This window comes from Rhinoraja longicauda, chromosome 29 (genome assembly GCF_053455715.1).
Source record: "Rhinoraja longicauda isolate Sanriku21f chromosome 29, sRhiLon1.1, whole genome shotgun sequence".
NCBI lineage: Eukaryota > Metazoa > Chordata > Chondrichthyes > Rajiformes > Arhynchobatidae > Rhinoraja > Rhinoraja longicauda.
Window position 1 is genome coordinate 19,111,136 of NC_135981.1, and position 17,966 is coordinate 19,129,101.

General features: G+C 43.8%; 1 protein-coding gene across 1 annotated transcript in view; it reads right to left on the reverse strand.

The window, feature by feature from the left end:
* LOC144607563 (beta-1,4 N-acetylgalactosaminyltransferase 2-like) overlaps nt 1-16,755 on the reverse strand; it is a 77,196-nt gene extending 60,441 nt beyond the window's left edge. The window contains exons 1-2 of the mRNA XM_078424458.1: nt 16,752-16,755; nt 14,789-14,876 (exon numbers count right to left, since the gene is read on the reverse strand). Of these exons, the coding sequence (XP_078280584.1) occupies nt 14,789-14,876; nt 16,752-16,755 (92 nt within the window). The remainder of the gene's footprint in view (nt 1-14,788; nt 14,877-16,751) is intronic.
* Nucleotides 16,756-17,966: the final 1,211 nt, after the last annotated feature.

Genomic DNA, 17,966 nt, shown 5'->3' on the forward strand with positions numbered 1-17,966 from the left:
GAGGTAGACAAGTGGGTCACTGTTAGGGGGGGCAAGGAACAGAGGCAGGGACTAGGGAGTACCCCGGTGGCTGTACCCCTTGGAAATAAGTACTCCTGTTTAAGTACTGTTGGGGGGGACAGACTACCTGGGGGCAACGACGGTGCCCGGGCCTCTGGCAAGGAGTCCGGCCCTGTTGCTCAGAAGGGTAGGGAAAGGAAGAGGAGAGCAGTAGTAATAGGGGACTCTATAATGAGGGGGTCAGATAGGCGTTTCTGTGGACGCAGTCGGGAGACCCGGATGGTGGTTTGCCTCCCTGGTGCCGGTGTCCGGGATGTGTCTGAGCGTGTCCAGGATATCCTGAAAGGGGAGGGAGAGGAGCCAGAGGTCGTGGTACATATAGGTACCAACAATATAGGTAGGATAAGGGAAGAGGTCCTGAAAGGAGAATTCAGGGGGCTAGGAAGAGAGTTAAAAAAAAGGACTTCCAAAGTAATAATCTCAGGCTTACTGCCTGTGCCACGCGATAGTGAGAATAGGAATGGAGTGAGGTGGAGGATAAATACGTGGCTGAGGAACTGGTGCAGGGAGCAGGGTTTCAAGTTTCTGGATCATTGGGACCTCTTCTGGGGGAAGTATGACCTGTTCAAAAAGGACGGGTTGCATCTGAACCCGAGGGGAACCAATATCCTGGCGGGGAGATTTGCTAAAATAACTGCGGAGACTTTAAACTAGTACGGTTGGGGGGAGGGACTCAAACACAGATAGCTAATAGGCAGTGTGTGAGGCAGGAGGCAGAAAAGGGAAACACTCAGACCCAATATGTAGGAGAGAAAGAAGGGAAAAGAAATAAACTGAGAATAAGAAATGATGGGTCCCTTAAATGTGTATATTTTAATGCTAGGAGCATTGTAAGAAAGGTGGATGAGCTTAGAGCCTGGATTGACATCTGGAAGTACGATGTTGTGGCGATCAGTGAAACATGGTTGCAGGAGGGTTGCGATTGGCAATTAAATATTCCAGGATTTCATTGTTTCAGATGTGATAGAATCGGAGGGGCAAGAGGTGGGGGTGTTGCATTGCTTGTCAGGGAGGATATCACAGCAGTGCTTTGGCAGGACAGACTAGAAGGCTCGATTAAGGAGGCTGTTTGGGTGGAACTCAGAAATGAGAAAGGTTTAGCAACACTTATAGGGGTGTATTATAGACCGCCAAATAGGGAACGAGAATTGGAAGAGCAAATATGTAAGGAGATAGCAGATATTAGTAGTAAGCACAGAGTGGTGATTGTGGGTGATTTCAATTTTCCGTATATAGACTGGGAATCACATTCTGTTAAAGGGCTGGATGGTTTGGAGTTTGTAAAATGTGTGCAGGATAGTTTTTTGCAGCAATACGTAGAGGTGCCTACCAGAGAAGGGGCAGTGTTGGACCTCCTGTTAGGAAATGAGATGGGTCAGGTGACGGAGGTATGTGTTGAGGAGCACTTTGGGTCTAGTGATCATAATGCCATTAGTTTCAATATCATTATGGAGAAGGTCAAATCTGAACCAAGGGTTGAGATTTTGGATTGGAGAAAGGCTAATTTTGAGGAGATGAGAAAGGATTTAAAAGGAGTGAAATGGAAATTGTTGTTTTATGAAAAGGATATAATAGAGAAATGGAGGATATTTAAAGGTGAAATTTTGAGAGTACAGAGTCTTTATGTCCCTGTTCGGTGGAAAGGAAAGAATAATAATTTGAAAGAGCCGTGGTTTTCCAGGGAAATTGGACACTTGGTTCGGAAAAAGAGGGAGATATACAATAAATATAAGCGGCAGGGAGTAAATGAGGTTCTTGAGGAATATAAAGAATGTAAAAGGAATCTTAAAAAGGAAATTAGAAAAGCGAAAAAAAGATATGAGGCTGCTTTGGCAAGTAATGTAAAAGTAAACCCCAAGGGGTTCTACAGATATGTCAATAGCAAAAGGATAGTGAGGGATAAAATTGGTCCATTAGAGAGTCAGAGTGGACAGCTATGTGCTGAGCCGGAAGAAATGGGGGAGATATTAAACAATTTCTTTTCTTCGGTATTTACCGAGGAGAAGGATATTGAATTATGTGAGGTAAGCGAAACAAGTAGAGTAGTGATGGAAATTAGGAGGATTAAAGAAGAGGAGGTACGGACACTTTTGAAGAATATAAAAGTGGATAAGTCTCCAGGTCCTGATAGGATATTCCCTAGGACATTGAGGGAAGTTAGTGCAGAAATAGCAGGGGCTATGACGGAAATATTTCAAACGTCATTAGAAACAGGGATGGTGCCGGAAGATTGGCGCATTGCGCATGTTGTGCCTTTGTTTAAAAAAGGTTCTAAAAGTAAACCTAGCAATTATAGACCTATTAGTTTGACGTCTGTGGTGGGAAAATTAATGGAAAAGATACTTAGGGACAATATATATAATTATTTGGATAATCAAGGCCTGATTAGAAACAGTCAACATGGATTTGTGCCTGGAAGGTCATGTTTGACTAATCTTCTTGAATTTTTTGAAGAGGTTACCAGGGAAATTGATAAGGGCAAGGCTGTGGATGTTGTCTATATGGACTTCAGTAAGGCATTTGACAAGGTTCCACATGGAAGGTTGATTAAGAAGGTTAAATCGTTGGGTATTAATAGTGAGGTTGCAAGATGGATTCAACAATGGCTGAATGGGAGATACCAGAGGGTAACGGTCGACAATTGTATGTCAGGTTGGAGGCCAGTGTCTAGTGGAGTGCCCCAAGGATCTGTGTTGGGTCCACTGTTGTTTGTCATTTACATTAATGATCTGGATGATGGTGTGGCAAATTGGATTAGTAAATATGCAGATGATACTAAGATAGGTGGAGTAGTTGATAGTGAGGTAGATTTTCAAAGTCTACAGAGAGACTTGGGCCTTTTGGAAGGGTGGGCTGAAAGATGGCAGATGGAGTTTAATGCTGATAAGTGTGAGGTGCTGCATTTTGGTAGGACAAATCAAAATAGGACGTACAGGGTAAATGGTAGGGAATTGAGGAATGCAGTGGAACAGAGGGATCTGGGAATAACTGTGCATTGTTCCCTGAAGGTGGAATCTCATGTGGATAGGGTGGTGAAGAAGGCGTTTGGTATGCTTGCCTTTATAAATCAGAGCATCGAGTATAGAAGTTGGGATGTAATGTTGAAATTGTACAGGGCATTGGTGAGGCCGAATCTGGAGTATGGTGTGCAGTTCTGGTCGCCAAATTATAGGAAGGATGTCGACAAAATGGAGAGGGTACAGAGGAGATTTACTAGAATGTTGCCTGGGTTTCAGCACTTAGGCTACAGAGAGAGGTTGAACAGGTTGGGTCTTTATTCTTTGGAGCGTAGAAGGTTGAGGGGGGACTTGATAGAGGTTTTTAAAATTTTGAGAGGGACGGACAGAGTTGACGTGGGTAGGCTTTTCCCTTTGAGAGTGGGGAAGATTCCAACAAGGGGACATAGCTTCAGAATTGAGGGACAAAGGTTTAGGGGTAACATGAGGGGCGTGGCTGTGTTCTGCAGCTGTGGCTCACCGGCAGTCTCTCCGTTTTTTTTGGTGTTTTTTTGTCATTGTTGATGTTAAATGTACGTTTTGTTTTATTTTTAATTCTGTGTATGTAGGGGGGTGGTGGGGGGGTTGGGGGAAACCTTTTTTTAAATCTCCTCCTCAACGGAGATGCGACCTTTACCGTGTCGTATCTCCGTTCGCGCAACGGCCTAACATCGTGGAGTCGGCGGCCTCCAGCTGGGATCGACCTCGAAGACTCCGGTCGCAGGGCCTGGACTTACCATCTCGGAGGCTTCGGCCGTGGGCCCTGCAGACCGCAACATCGGGAGCTCGCAGGTCCCTGGCTGGTGACCGGCTTTTGGGAGCTCCAGCCGTAGCAGCTTCGACCGCCCCGAAGCACGAGGCACGATCAACCCGCCCGCAGGCCCTTCATCACCCTGCGTGGCCCGGCCGCAGCACTTTACATCGCCCGGTGGGGGCTCAGGACTCTCATCGCCCTGCGTGGCTCGGCCGCGGCATTTTCCATCGCCCGGTGGGGGCTCAGGACTTTCATCGGCCTGCTCGGCTCGACCCTGGGACTTTCCATCGCCCGGTGGGGGCTTCAAGGGGTTGGGAGCCTCGACTGCCTCGTGGCGCCACGGGAGAAGAACGAGGAGGAGATAAGACTTTGCCTTCCATCACAGTGAGGGTATGCCTAGAGCAATCACTGTGATGGCTGTTTTGTGTAAAAAATTGTATCTGTGTGTCTTGTGTTCTTTAATGTCTACTGCTGGACCCTGACGTGAGAGGACGCTGGCGTTGATTATTCGCCGCTTTTCCGTCAGGATAGTTTGTCTGTTTGTTTCTATGTTAATTGTATTTGTAAAGCGCTTTGTGCATGTGTTAAGGCGCTATATAAAATAAATATATTATTATTATTATTATTATGAGGGGGAACTTCTTTACTCAGAGGGTTGTGGCTGTATGGAATGGGCTTCCGGTGGAAGTGGTGGAGGCTGGCTCGATTTTATTATTTAAGAGTAAATTGGAAAGGTATATGGATAGGAGGGGATTGGAGGGTTATGATCTGAGTGCAGGTAGATGAGACTAGGTCAGGGAGAATGGTCGGCGTGGACTGGTAGGGCCGGACAGGCCTGTTTCCATGCTGTAGTTGTTATATGTTATATATGTTATTACGTATACTCCTTGCATTGAGACACAAAGCCTTCAGGCTTGTTTTTATAACTCTCTTACCCCTTATACAATTATGTTGAAAAGTGGCCCTTTTAGATTTTTGCCCTGGATTTGTCTTCCTGCCGCTTTTACTTTTCACCTTGCTACCTGTTGCTTCTACCCTCATTTTACACCCCTCTGTCTCTCTGCTCCTGCTCCCATCCCCCTGCCACATTAGTTTAAATCCTCCCCGACAGCACTAGCAAACACTCCCCCTAGGACATTGATTCCATTCCAGCTCAGGTGCAGACCGTCCTGTTTGTACTGGTCCCACCTCTCCCAGAACTGGTTCCAATGTCCTAAAAATGTGAATCCCTCCCCTTTGCACCATTTTTCAAGCCACGTATTCATCTGAAATATCCTCCTATTCCTACTCTGACTAGCACGTGGCACTGGTAGTAATCCAGAGATTATTACCTTTGAGGTCCTACTTTTAAGTTTATCTCCTAGCTCTCTAAATTCACCTTGTAGGACATCATCCCGTTTTTTACCCAAATCGTTGGTGCCAATGTGCACCACGACAACTGGCTGCTCACCCTCCCCCTCCAGAATGTCCTGCAGCCGCTCAGAGATATCCCTGACCCTTGCACCAGGGAGGCAACATACCATCCTGGAGTCTCGTTTGCGACCGCAGAAACGCCTATCTATTCCCCTTACAATTGAATCCCCTATCACTATAGCCCTTCCACTCTTTTTCCTCCCCTCTTTTACCGCAGAGCCACCCACGGTGCCATGAACTTGGCTGCTGCTGCCTTCCCCTGATGAGCCATCTCCCCCAACAGTATCCAAAATGGCATATCTGTTTAGGAGGGAGATGACCGCAGGGGACTCTACCTGCCCTACCTGCCTACTGCTACGCTGGCTAGTGGCCACCCGTTTCCTTTCTGTCCGCTTATCTTTTACCTGTGGTGTGGCCAGCTCACTATACGTGCTATCCACGACCTTCTCAGCATCGTGGATGCTCCAGAATGAGTCCAACCGCAGCTCCAACCGTTCAATGCGGTTTGCCAGGAGCTGCAGCTGGACACACTTCCTGCACACGTAGTCATCAGGGACACCGACAATATCCCTGATGTCCCACATGTTGCAGGATGAGCATTCCACGGGGCCGATCTCACCTGACATGTCTTACCCCCAAATTAAATCAAATCCCTCTTAATCCTTTAAACTGTACCTTTACTAAAAAGCACTGAACCCTTAATGTAAGATTTGAGAAGTTTTCCCTCATTTGGAAAGCAACACCAAACCAAAGAGCTGCAGTTTGGACATTTTAAACGGGAGACTGGGGCTGATAGCGGAGAAAGGCTGCGGTCAGATTAACAAAGGATGTCACAATCCGTGGGTCCTAAAATGGCCGCAGGACCTCGTGACCAGCCACAAAAAGTAAAAACCTTACATCCCAGTCTCTAGGTTTTCTGCAAAATCATGGCCAGAACAAAGGATGGGTATTGGCCATGCAGAAACCTACGAAACCAGGTCGGAGTCCAGACACTGGGGCGCTGACATTAGCATACTAACAATGCCCCAAGCCGACCTAAACAGTTCATCTCGTTGAGGGGGCACAATAGCCCATAGAAAACTACCTGGTAGGTGATGGGAAACCAGTTAACACCCATCACCTCACAACGAAATCCCAATTAACACCGTCTGGCCATCCCCGGTATCCCCGAACATAAGCGCAGATCAGAAGAAAAACTCATACATATCTTTTTGAACAAATAGATTCCAAGATCTGGCGGGAGATAGGACAGGTCAGAAACAGTATAACTGGCCACTACTTTTGGGTGAAAAAGTTAAGTCTAGCACAGTCAAGAAGCGCAGAGAAAACCGGGTTCGCAGTCAACTGAAGTCAAGAAGAACTGTGTGTCTAAGAATTCATAAGTAAAAGGGTATTCGTGTATATGTTTTGTGGAACTGTGTGTTTTCAAAAGATCAGCGAAAAAGGCATTCGGGTATCTGTCCTGTGGAACGGTGTGTGTTTAATGATTCATAGTTATAAGTATTCGTGTGATTCGGTATGTGTTTCATAGACAGGTATTATAGAACTGTATAAGTATTCATGGACAATAGTCCCAAGTGCTGAATAAAAGCCTTTTCATTTAAACCCTGGTTTTCAAATCTGGTCTGGTTGAATTTTTTCTGCACTATAAGAGCTCCTGCATCTAAGTCCAGTGTCTAGAACCGTAAGGGGTGAGTGGGTCGAACCACTCACGGGGAACCAGTGTGCACGGCCTGGTCAAGGGATCAGAGCAAGGCACGGGGACCTTAGGTCGGGCAAAAGCTCGGCGCAGAAACCCCTTACAGATAATGGCGACCACGAAGGGATGATAATAAATTCCCCGAGCATTAGCTCTACTCAACAGCCAAAAGTCTGTAGCTTCCTTTTGCTCTGGTATTTTATTTCATTCTTCACATGTTTAAATTATAATGTTTTATTTTTAATTGTCTACTGTGTATCGTGGTGTTACTTGTGATCAAAGCACAAGGCAAATTTCTTGTGTGTATACATATTTGGCTAACAAAATTTATTCAATTCAATTCAATTCAATTATACTAAACTAAACGTTTGTTTGACCTGTCCTTCCTCTTGACGATGTGTGGTTCGTGACTGCTTTGTGTCGCACCATGGCGAAAACAGTTCCAATACTGACTGAGCCCCACCAAAGTTTATGCAAACTGAAATTTGACATATTTATCATGAGAAGCTGGCCGCTATACGCTACATGAAAGAAAACAAAATGCTGAGCGGGTATTTGTACAAACAAGGAACGACAGATGTTGCTTTGCAAAGGAAAGACCTGAAGTACTGGTGTAACTCGGTGGGTCAGTCAGTATCAGTGGAGTACAGGGCCCTGGTGAGACTGCACCTGGAGTGATGCATGTTTCTCCGTTCCCTGCAAATCCATGCACCTGTTTCAAAACCTTTTAAACGGCACTTCCACCACCATACTTGGTAGCACGTTCCAGGAACACACCACTTCTCTGTTGCAGAGAAAAACATATCCTACATGACTTTATCTCCTAATTTCCACATTTCTTCAAAACTTTATCTAGTCCATTGAAAACGTAAGTATTTCTAGCAGGTTTGCTGCTTTAATATGGGCTTTCATTAGATCAAAATATTTTGCAAAGCAGTTTAAAAAATAAGCAATCCTACCTTGAATTTCCCTTGAATACGAAACTGTAGCTGTAGAAAAATGCCTTTTAAGCAGAGCAATTCAAGCAAAACGGGCACAGGTGAAGAAAATAAGAACTTAAAGTTGTTATCATTCGTACTTGGTCCAAAAAAAGCAAAATTTAAGTGTCATTAACGTGTAGAAGATGGTTTGAGTCGCTGTACGTCTTGGAGTTCTGCACCTCTTGACTACAATGATTTATTGAGAACAACTCCTCAACCAGTGTGCACCGCCCAGATTTAAATAATGATGACAGCATAACAATTATATCTTTGATAGAATCTGACATTTAACCAATTATTGAGACATTTAAGTAAAGAAACCAAATAATTGCTGGATTCGGTATAAACAAGGACCTGCAGATGCTTTTTTTCAATCTCTTACCTTGCTGGAGATGTGATTGTTTTCCGGATCGTATCTCCGGTCGCTCTGGAGCTGGAGGCCTTACCTGGAACGGCCTAACATCGTGGAGCTGGAGGCCTTACCTGGAACGGACTTTGAGCCCCCCCCATGGACTTTACAGCTGGGCGTACAATGCCTTGCCTAGATCGACGCTCCAATGCGGCCTGCGGATTTTAATATCAAGGAGCTCACAATCTCAGGTTGTGACTGGTCGGGAGCTTCAAGCCGCTAATAATATGTGATTGTGATTCCACAGTATCCCCCAGCCCCTGTATTTTGTAAAACATAATTCACATCTCTATCCCAGTGTCTTCTATGGAAAGCTAACTTTAAATAAGGATTTTAGCAGACCGTGGACCCGTTGGGCCCAAACCTCTCCTGCATTGGTGCAGCACCCCTCCTCCTCTCCCCCACTCCCTCCCTCCCTCCTCCTACCCTCCCCCTCCCCTCCACCCCCACCCTTTTCCCCCCACTCCACCCCCTACCCTTCCCCTCCCCCCCAAATCCATCCCCCCAAACCCCCTTATCCTCCCTCCCTCCCTAGGAGATAGATTTAAACTTTAAAATGTGAATGGCTTTAAATATATAACACCGATTTCAATAAAACTACTTGCATTATAACTAAAGTGATGATGGTGCGTAAGGTGGGATTAAAATTGTTGCACTATCGTGTACCGTTTCGGCTGAAGTTTGATCACAAACAAACAAACAAACAAACGAGAGTTTTAGTATATAGATTGTAAGGCACCTTTATTAATTCTATGTCATAGCATGCTTTTACAAAGTTTCTATAGAAAGCTAAAATTAAATTTTAACATTCTTATTCAATGATTGAATATGATCAAATTATACAACCATACAATTGAACAGATTATAAAGATAATTACATGCATAAAATAACATTGCAGTTCAAAATGTTTAGAGTATTATCCAAAACCCCCCATAATCAGTTATTGATTATCAACACAGCAACATAGAAAATAGGTGCAGGAGTAGGCCATTTGGCCCTTCGAGCCTGGCCGCCATTCAATATGATCATGGCTGATCATCCTAAATCAGTACCCCATTCCTTCTTTCTCCCCATATCCCTTGATTCCGTTAGCCCTAAGATCTATATCTAACTCTCTCCAGAACATCCAGTGAATTGGCCTCCACTGCCTTCTGTGGCAGAGAATTCCACAGATTCACAACTGCGTGAAAATGTTTTTCCTCATCTCAGTCCTAAATGGCCTACCCCTTATTCTTAAACTGTGACCCCCTGGTTCTGGACTCCTCCAACATCGGGAACATTTTTCCTACATCTAGCCTGCCCAATCCTTTAAGAATTTCTATAAGATCCTCTCTCATCCTTCTAAATTCCAGGAATATAAGCCAAGTCAATCCATTCTTTCATCATATGTCAGTCCTGCCATCTCGGGAATTAACCTGGTGAACCTATGCTGCACTCCCTCAATAGCAAGAATGTCCTTCCTCAAATTAGGAGACCAAAATTGCACACAATACTCCAGGTGTGGTCTCACCAGGGCCCTGTACAAATGCAGTAGGACTTCCTTGCTCCTATACTCAAATCCTCTCGCTATGAAGGCCAACATGCCATTTGATATCTTCACTGCCTGCTGGAGGAACAGCATTTCATATTTCACTTAGGCAGTTTATACCCCAGCGGTATGAACATTTGACTTCTCTAACTTCAGATAGTTCCTCTGTCCCTCTCTTTCCTCTTCCCCTTCCCAGTTCTCCCACTAGTCTTCCTGTCTCCTACTACATCCTACCTTTGTCCTACCCCATCCCGACATCAGTCTAAAGAAGGGTCTTGACCCGAAACGTCACCCATTCCTTCTCTCCAGAGATGCTTCCTGACCCGCTGAGTTACTCCAGCATTTTGTGTCTACCTCTGTTTTATTCAGTTCAGTTGGAAAGAAGGTGCAGACCCAAAACGTCACCTACCCATGTTTTCAAGAGAGAGTTGGATTTAGCTCTTAGTGGCTAATGGAATCATGGGATATGGGGAAAAAGCAGGAACAGGGTACTGATTTTGGATGATCAGCCATGATCCTATTGAATGGCAGTGCTGGCTCGAAGGGCCGAATGACCTATTCCTGCACATATTTTCTATGTTCTCCTGTGATGTTGCCTGACTGGCTGAGTTATTCCAGCATTTTGTGTCTATCTTTGGAATAAACCTGTCAAGAATATAATTAATTCCTAACTTAGATAATGAAATTAAATTTGCACGAGTCAGGGAGTTGTAAATATATCATTTTAAAAGAATGGAAGATGTAAAGTAATTGCGTGAAGATTTTTCAGAGTTGTGAGTGTATATTGGATGCAGGTGTGTAAACTTGTTACTGCAAGATTATTGCACAGGAGATGACCATTTGGCCCTTTAAATCTTTGATATCTCTGCGCATTCTCCTGCATCTTCTTCTAGCCCTTCAGGTAATTTTCTTTCAAGTACTGATCCGATTTCTTTTTGATTCACAATCAAATTTACCAGTACCATGTACTACTCACAAACCCCGCAGTCTGTTCCAGGTCCTAACTACTTAAAGTATCATAACGTTTTTTCTTGAGTCGCTAGTTTCAGAATTTGGATAAGTGAATGGGAGTTGCTGATCTCCCATTAGATTTCCTGTAAGCCCTTACGATGGCATCAAAGTCTCTGAGGGGTTTATGTTGGTTGACATTTATGCACCTGTTTCAAAACCTTTTAAACGGCACTTCCACCACCATACTTGGTAGCACGTTCCAGGAACACAACACTTCTCTGTTGCAGAGAAAAACATATCCTACATGACTTTATCTCCTAATTTCCACATTTCTTCAAAACTTTATCTAGTCCATTGAAAACGTAAGTATTTCTAGCAGGTTTGCTGCTTTAATATGGGCTTTCATTAGATCAAAATATTTTGCAAAGCAGTTTAAAAATAAGCAATCCTACCTTGAATTTCCCTTGAATATGAAACTGTAACTGTAGAAAAATGCCTTTTAAGCAGAGCAATTCAAGCAAAACGGGCACAGGTGAAGAAAATAAGAACTTAAAGTTGTTATCATTCGTACTTGGTCCAAAAAAAGCAAAATTTAAGTGTCATTAATGTGTAGATTGTTTGAGTCGCTGTACGTCTTGGAGTTCTGCACCGCTTGACTACAATGATTTATTAAAAACAGAGAACAACTCCTCAACCAGTGTGCACCACCCAGATTGAAATAATGATGACAGCATAACAATTATACCGGCTGTATATATATATATATATATTAAGTACAGTGTTTACATACCTGTGATGCTCGACCAGAAACATCACACATTCCTTCTCTCCAGAAATGCTGCCTGTCTTGCTGAGTTACTCCAGCTTTTTGTATCTATCTTCGGTTTAAACCAGTATCAGCAGTTCCTTCTTACACAGTAAGAATTTCATTGTTCCATTTCGGTGTACATGAGAATTAATCACCCTTGCCTCTCTAATGCTAGAATATTAGTACCCAACAGCAATAATGGTCACTTGTGCCTGTGACACAGAAAATATTCATATGCCTCTTCATCTATTTATATATTAAAACTCTCGTTTGTTTGTTTGTTTGTTTGTTCCTGAACTACTGCCAAAACAGTACACGACAGCATGACAATTTTAGGCCCACCTTACTCACCACCTTACTTCCATTCTTCTAATGGAAGACGGTTAATTGTGTTATATTTGAAAAGTTATTCAAATTTTAAAGTTTAAATCTATTTCCGATGGAGGGAGGGGGCGGGAGGGGGGAGGGAGGGAGGAGGATAAGGGGGGTTGAGGGGGATGGAGTGGGGGGGAGGGGAAGTGGAGGGAGGGGGAGTGGAGGGAGGAGGGAGGGGAAAGAGGGGAGGGAAGGGGGGGAAGGGGAGGGTGCTGCACCGATGCAGGTGAGGTTTGGGCCCAACGGGTCCGCTTGGTCTAGTCTATATACTAAAACTCTTGTTTGTTTGTTTGTTCCTGAACTCCAGCCAAAACGGTGCAAGTTAACGCACAATTTTTCGGCCCACCTTACTCACCGTCATCCCTTTGGTGATAATGGAAGAGGTTTCATTGAAATCGGTGTTGTACCTTTAAAGTTATTCACATTTTAAAGTTTAAATCTATCTCCGAGGGAGGGAGGGAGGAGGGAGGGAGGGAGGGGGAGGGACAAGGAGGAGAGGGGGGAGGAGAGCAGAAGGAGACGGGAGAGTGGAGTGGGGGGGAGGGAGGGGGAAGGAGGATGGGAGGGGGGAAGGAGGATGGGAGGGAGGAAGGAGAGTGGAAAGAAGGGGGGATGGACGGGGAGAAGGAAGGGGAGGGGAGGAGGGTGGAGGAAGGGGGAGGAGGTGAGGGGGAAGGGAGGGGGGAGTGTGGGGGAGGGGTGGAGGGCGAGGGGAGGGTGAGGAGGGAAGGGAGGGGAAGAGGGGTGTAGGTGGGGGAGGGGGGAGGAATAGGGGGAGGGAGGGGGAGGAATAGGGGAGGGAGGGTGAAGAGGGTGCAAGAAGGGGGGAGGGGGAGAAGGAAGGGGAGGGAGGGGGAAGGGAGAGGTAGGGGAGAAGGGAAGGGGAGGCGAGTGGGGGAGGAGAGGGAGGAGAGGTTTAGGAGGGGAGGGGGAAGAGGGGTGTAGGACAGAGAGGGGTGTAGGACAGAGGAGGGGGAGAGGGGGAGGGGGAAGGAGGAGAGGGGGAAGAGAGTGGGGGGAAAGAGAGGGGGGAGAGGGGGGGGGGAGAGAGGGGGATAAATCCTCCCCATTAATAACCTTTAGGTTCAGTGCCTTTTTGGTTGGAGGTAATGAAGACACAAGGACTATTATCAGAGTTACCCCAATTCAAGAATGCACTTTATTTGTCGAATTCTTTCATTCTTTCATTTTCTGGAATCATTTGTTCCCAAGATGGTTGAAAAGTGCATTGAGAAATCCGAATAGAATATCAGAAATGTGGCATTTGATGTATTTTCATAACTTTTTTTAACAAATAAATGCCCAATGAACAGTTTATAAGTTTCTCAAAAAAACGATGTCATCTGAACAGAAGTTTGTATTATTAGTTGTTTAGTTAGGGAGTAACCATCTGTGTTGGAAAGGTAAAATTGGGGTGAGCAAAATTAGGATGATCCTAACAAAGATTTCTGGAGAGAAATTTGGTTAGAGGTGTTTTCTAAGTGAGAGGAACATCAGATAATATTTTTTTTTTCTATTAACTTTGCTGGCAGTAAATTTGAGTTTAATTGGGTTCTCAAATTTATCAGATTAAATTTCTGTTTAGGAATAGAATATCTGTTCTCTTTAGGACCTTTTTTTTGGTATTATTTTATATTTGTAGAGCAGACTTGCTAAGCAATGTATTTAATTTTAACCCACCAACAATTTTTATTCATACCTTCAACATTGCAATGTTTATTGTGGTAACAGGAACGTTATCAAACAAAAATGTTACTGAAGGACAGATGACCAAATATTGAAAGCAATTGGTTTTACAGCGTGCCTTAAAAGAATGAAAAGTTAGTGTTGGAAAGGATCGTGGAGGAAATTCCAGAACCCCATATTTGACAACTAAAAGCATTACAATTATCTATAGAGCAAGTAAATTTGGGAAGGAATAAGGGCCAGAATTAAAGGGTCATATATATGCTAGGATGTTATTAAAACTCGTGGAGATTCGCAAAATAATTAAAAGAGGAACAATGGATGGATTTTCTTTTACTTATTAGCTTTTATCAGAATTCCAACTGCAAACATTTACATCAACAGTGATTTTTTTTGTGTAAAGTTCTTATTTAATCTGCTTTCTCCCTGACCAGCAGTCCAGCTCTGTACATAATCTTCTGATTTGTATTATCTTTATCTGATCTGACCAAAGAGTTTTGATTTCTAATTCTTGTGCTTGGCAGCAATAAAGATATACAAAATGCTATTTTTCAAATGTCTGGGAAAATTGTTTTTTTTTTTAGTATTAGCAGATATTTGAGTGATTTTCTTGATTTAAACATTTTATATTAATACATCAGTACAACAATGCCAAAGAGAGATAACACAGAACAAACTTGGATCAATTGCAACACTTTTATTAATTGTTCAATGTGAATATCCTACAATAAAACTGCAAACTAGAGAAACATCACCTCATGTTTTGCAACCCAATAACACGAACGTTGAATTCTCCATTTTCAATTAACCCGCACCACCGCTGTCCCTTTCTCTCACCTCCTATCCACCCAAGAACTCTCACACACTTCTTTCTTTCCACAATATCCCTTCAAAAATACCAGGGGGCGTTGCACGATGACTGCCTCGCCTACAGTCTGTCCTTTTTGAACTTTTTGGTAAGTTTTAAAAGTTTGTGTAACTGTTCTCTGGTTGGTTTTATGTGGGGGGTGGGGGAGGGGGTCAGGGGAAACTTTTTTTCAATCTCTTACCTTGCCGGAGATGTGATTGTTTTCCGGATCGTATCTCCGGTCGCTCTGCGGCCTAACATCGTGGAGCTGGAGGCCTTACCTGGGATGGACTTTGAGCCCCACCGCGGGGCCGTGGACTTTACAGCTGAGCGTGCAATTCCTTGCCTGGATCGACGCTCCAATGCGGCCTGCGGATTTTAATATCAAGGAGCTCACAATCTCAGGTTGTGACTGGTCGGGAGCTTCAAGCCGCTAATAAAGTGTGATTGTGATTCCACAGTATCCCCCAGCCCCTGTATTTTGTGAAACATAATTCACATCTCTATCCCGGTGTCTTCTATGGAAAGCTAACTTTAAATAAGGATTTTAGCAGACCGTGGACCCGTGGGCCCAAACCTCTCCTACATTGGTGCAGCACCCTGTCCTCCCCCCCTCCCCTCCCCTCCCCTCCTCAACTCCCTCCTCTCCCCCTCCGTCCCCCCTCTCCCCCACTCCCTCCCCCCTCTCCCTCCTGCCTCCTACCCTCCCCCTCACCCCCACCCTCCTCCCCCTTTTCCCCCCACTCCACCCCCTACCCTTCCCCTCCCCCCCAAATCCATCCCCCCAAACCCCCTTATCCTCCCTCCCTCCACCCCTCTCCCTCCCCCCTCCCTCCCTAGGAGATAGATTTAAACTTTAAAATGTGAATAGCTTTAAATATATAACACCGATTTCAATAAAACGACTTGCATTATCACTAAAGTGACGATGGTGCGTAAGGTGGGCCTAAAATTGTTGCACTATCGTGTACCGTTTCGGCTGAAGTTTGATCACAAACAAACAAACAAACAAACGAGAGTTTTAGTATATAGATTGTAAGGCACCTTTATTAATTCTATGTCATAGCATGCTTTTACAAAGTTTCTATAGAAAGCTAAAATTAAATTTTAACATTCTTATTCAATGATTGAATATGATCAAATTATACAACCATACAATTGAACAGATTATAAAGATAATTACATGCATAAAATAACATTGCAGTTCAAAATGTTTAGAGTATTATCCAAAACCCCCCATAATCAGTTATTGATTATCAACACAGCAACATAGAAAATAGGTGCAGGAGTAGGCCATTTGGCCCTTCGAGCCTGGCCGCCATTCAATATGATCATGGCTGATCATCCTAAATCAGTACCCCATTCCTTCTTTCTCCCCATATCCCTTGATTCCGTTAGCCCTAAGATCTATATCTAACTCTCTCCAGAACATCCAGTGAATTGGCCTCCACTGCCTTCTGTGGCAGAGAATTCCACAGATTCACAACTGCGTGAAAATGTTTTTCCTCATCTCAGTCCTAAATGGCCTACCCCTTATTCTTAAACTGTGACCCCCTGGTTCTGGACTCCTCCAACATCGGGAACATTTTTCCTACATCTAGCCTGCCCAATCCTTTAAGAATTTCTATAAGATCCTCTGTCATCCTTCTAAATTCCAGGAATATAAGCCAAGTCAATCCATTCTTTCATCATATGTCAGTCCTGCCATCTCGGGAATTAACCTGGTGAACCTATGCTGCACTCCCTCAATAGCAAGAATGTCCTTCCTCAAATTAGGAGACCAAAATTGCACACAATACTCCAGGTGTCGTCTCACCAGGGCCCTGTACAAATGCAGTAGGACTTCCTTGCTCCTATACTCAAATCCTCTCGCTATGAAGGCCAACATGCCATTTGATATCTTCACTGCCTGCTGGAGGAACAGCATTTCATATTTCGCTTAGGCAGTTTATACCCCAGCGGTATGAACATTTGACTTCTCTAACTTCAGATAGTTCCTCTGTCCCTCTCTTTCCTCTTCCCCCTTCCCAGTTCTCCCACTAGTCTTCCTGTCTCCTACTACATCCTACCTTTGTCCTGCCCCATCCCGACATCAGTCTAAAGAAGGGTCTTGACCCGAAACGTCACCCATTCCTTCTCTCCAGAGATGCTTCCTGACCCGCTGAGTTACTCCAGCATTTTGTGTCTACCTCTGTTTTATTCAGTTCAGTTGGAAAGAAGGTGCAGACCCAAAACGTCACCTACCCATGTTTTCAAGAGAGAGTTGGATTTAGCTCTTAGTGGCTAATGGAATCATGGGATATGGGGAAAAAGCAGGAACAGGGTACTGATTTTGGATGATCAGCCATGATCCTATTGAATGGCAGTGCTGGCTCGAAGGGCTGAATGACCTACTCCTGCACATATTTTCTATGTTCTCCTGTGATGTTGCCTGACTGGCTGAGTTATTCCAGCATTTTGTGTCTATCTTTGGAATAAACCTGTCAAGAAAATAATTAATTCCTAACTTAGATGATGAAATTAAATTTGCACGAGTCAGGGAGTTGTAAATATATCATTTTAAAAGAATGGAAGATGTAAAGTAATTGCGTGAAGATTTTTCAGAGTTGTGAGTGTACATTGGATGCAGGTGTATAAACTTGTTACTGCAAGATTATTGCACAGGAGATGACCATTTGGCCCTTTAAATCTTTGATATCTCTGCGCATTCTCCTGCATCTTCTTCTAGCCCTTCAGGTAATTTTCTTTCAAGTACTGATCCAATTTCTTTTTGATTCACAATCAAATTTACCAGTACCATGTACTACTCACAAACCCAGCAGTCTGTTCCAGGTCCTAACTACTTAAAGTATCATAAAGTTTTTTCTTGAGTCGCTAGTTTCAGAATTTGGATAAGTGAATGGGAGTTGCTGATCTCCCATTAGATTTCCTGTAAGCCCTTACGGTGGCATCAAAGTCTCTGAGGGGTTTATGTTGGTTGACATTTATGTAATTCATGTTAATAGTTGTGAGAGCAGGCTGTGCTCAGTAAAGTCACCATACAAGAAAACATTCACTTGAATTAATTTCATCTTTAGCCATCTTTGGAATAACTGGCAAATATAAGCAGATTTGGGACTGATTAGGTAAGGAATTTGGAATAAGCTGATTTGCTCTTTGCTGGACCCTAGCTTTAAAATGGACAACCTATGACAGAAAGATTCAAAGCTTGGTTGATTTTGTAGTTAACATTTAAATGAAACTCTATCAAAATATATTATTTAAATGATATACAGTACTTATACAGAATATATTATCGAGTATGCATTGACAACCAACTCGTGACATATTTCCAAAAGACTTGGACAGAGGGGGTGGCTGAAATAATCAGATAAGCAATAGGCCAAAAGTCATAAGTGTATTAAAATTGCAATTGCATGCAATGAAGGTAGAATTTGGAAAACAGTAGGTCAATATAAA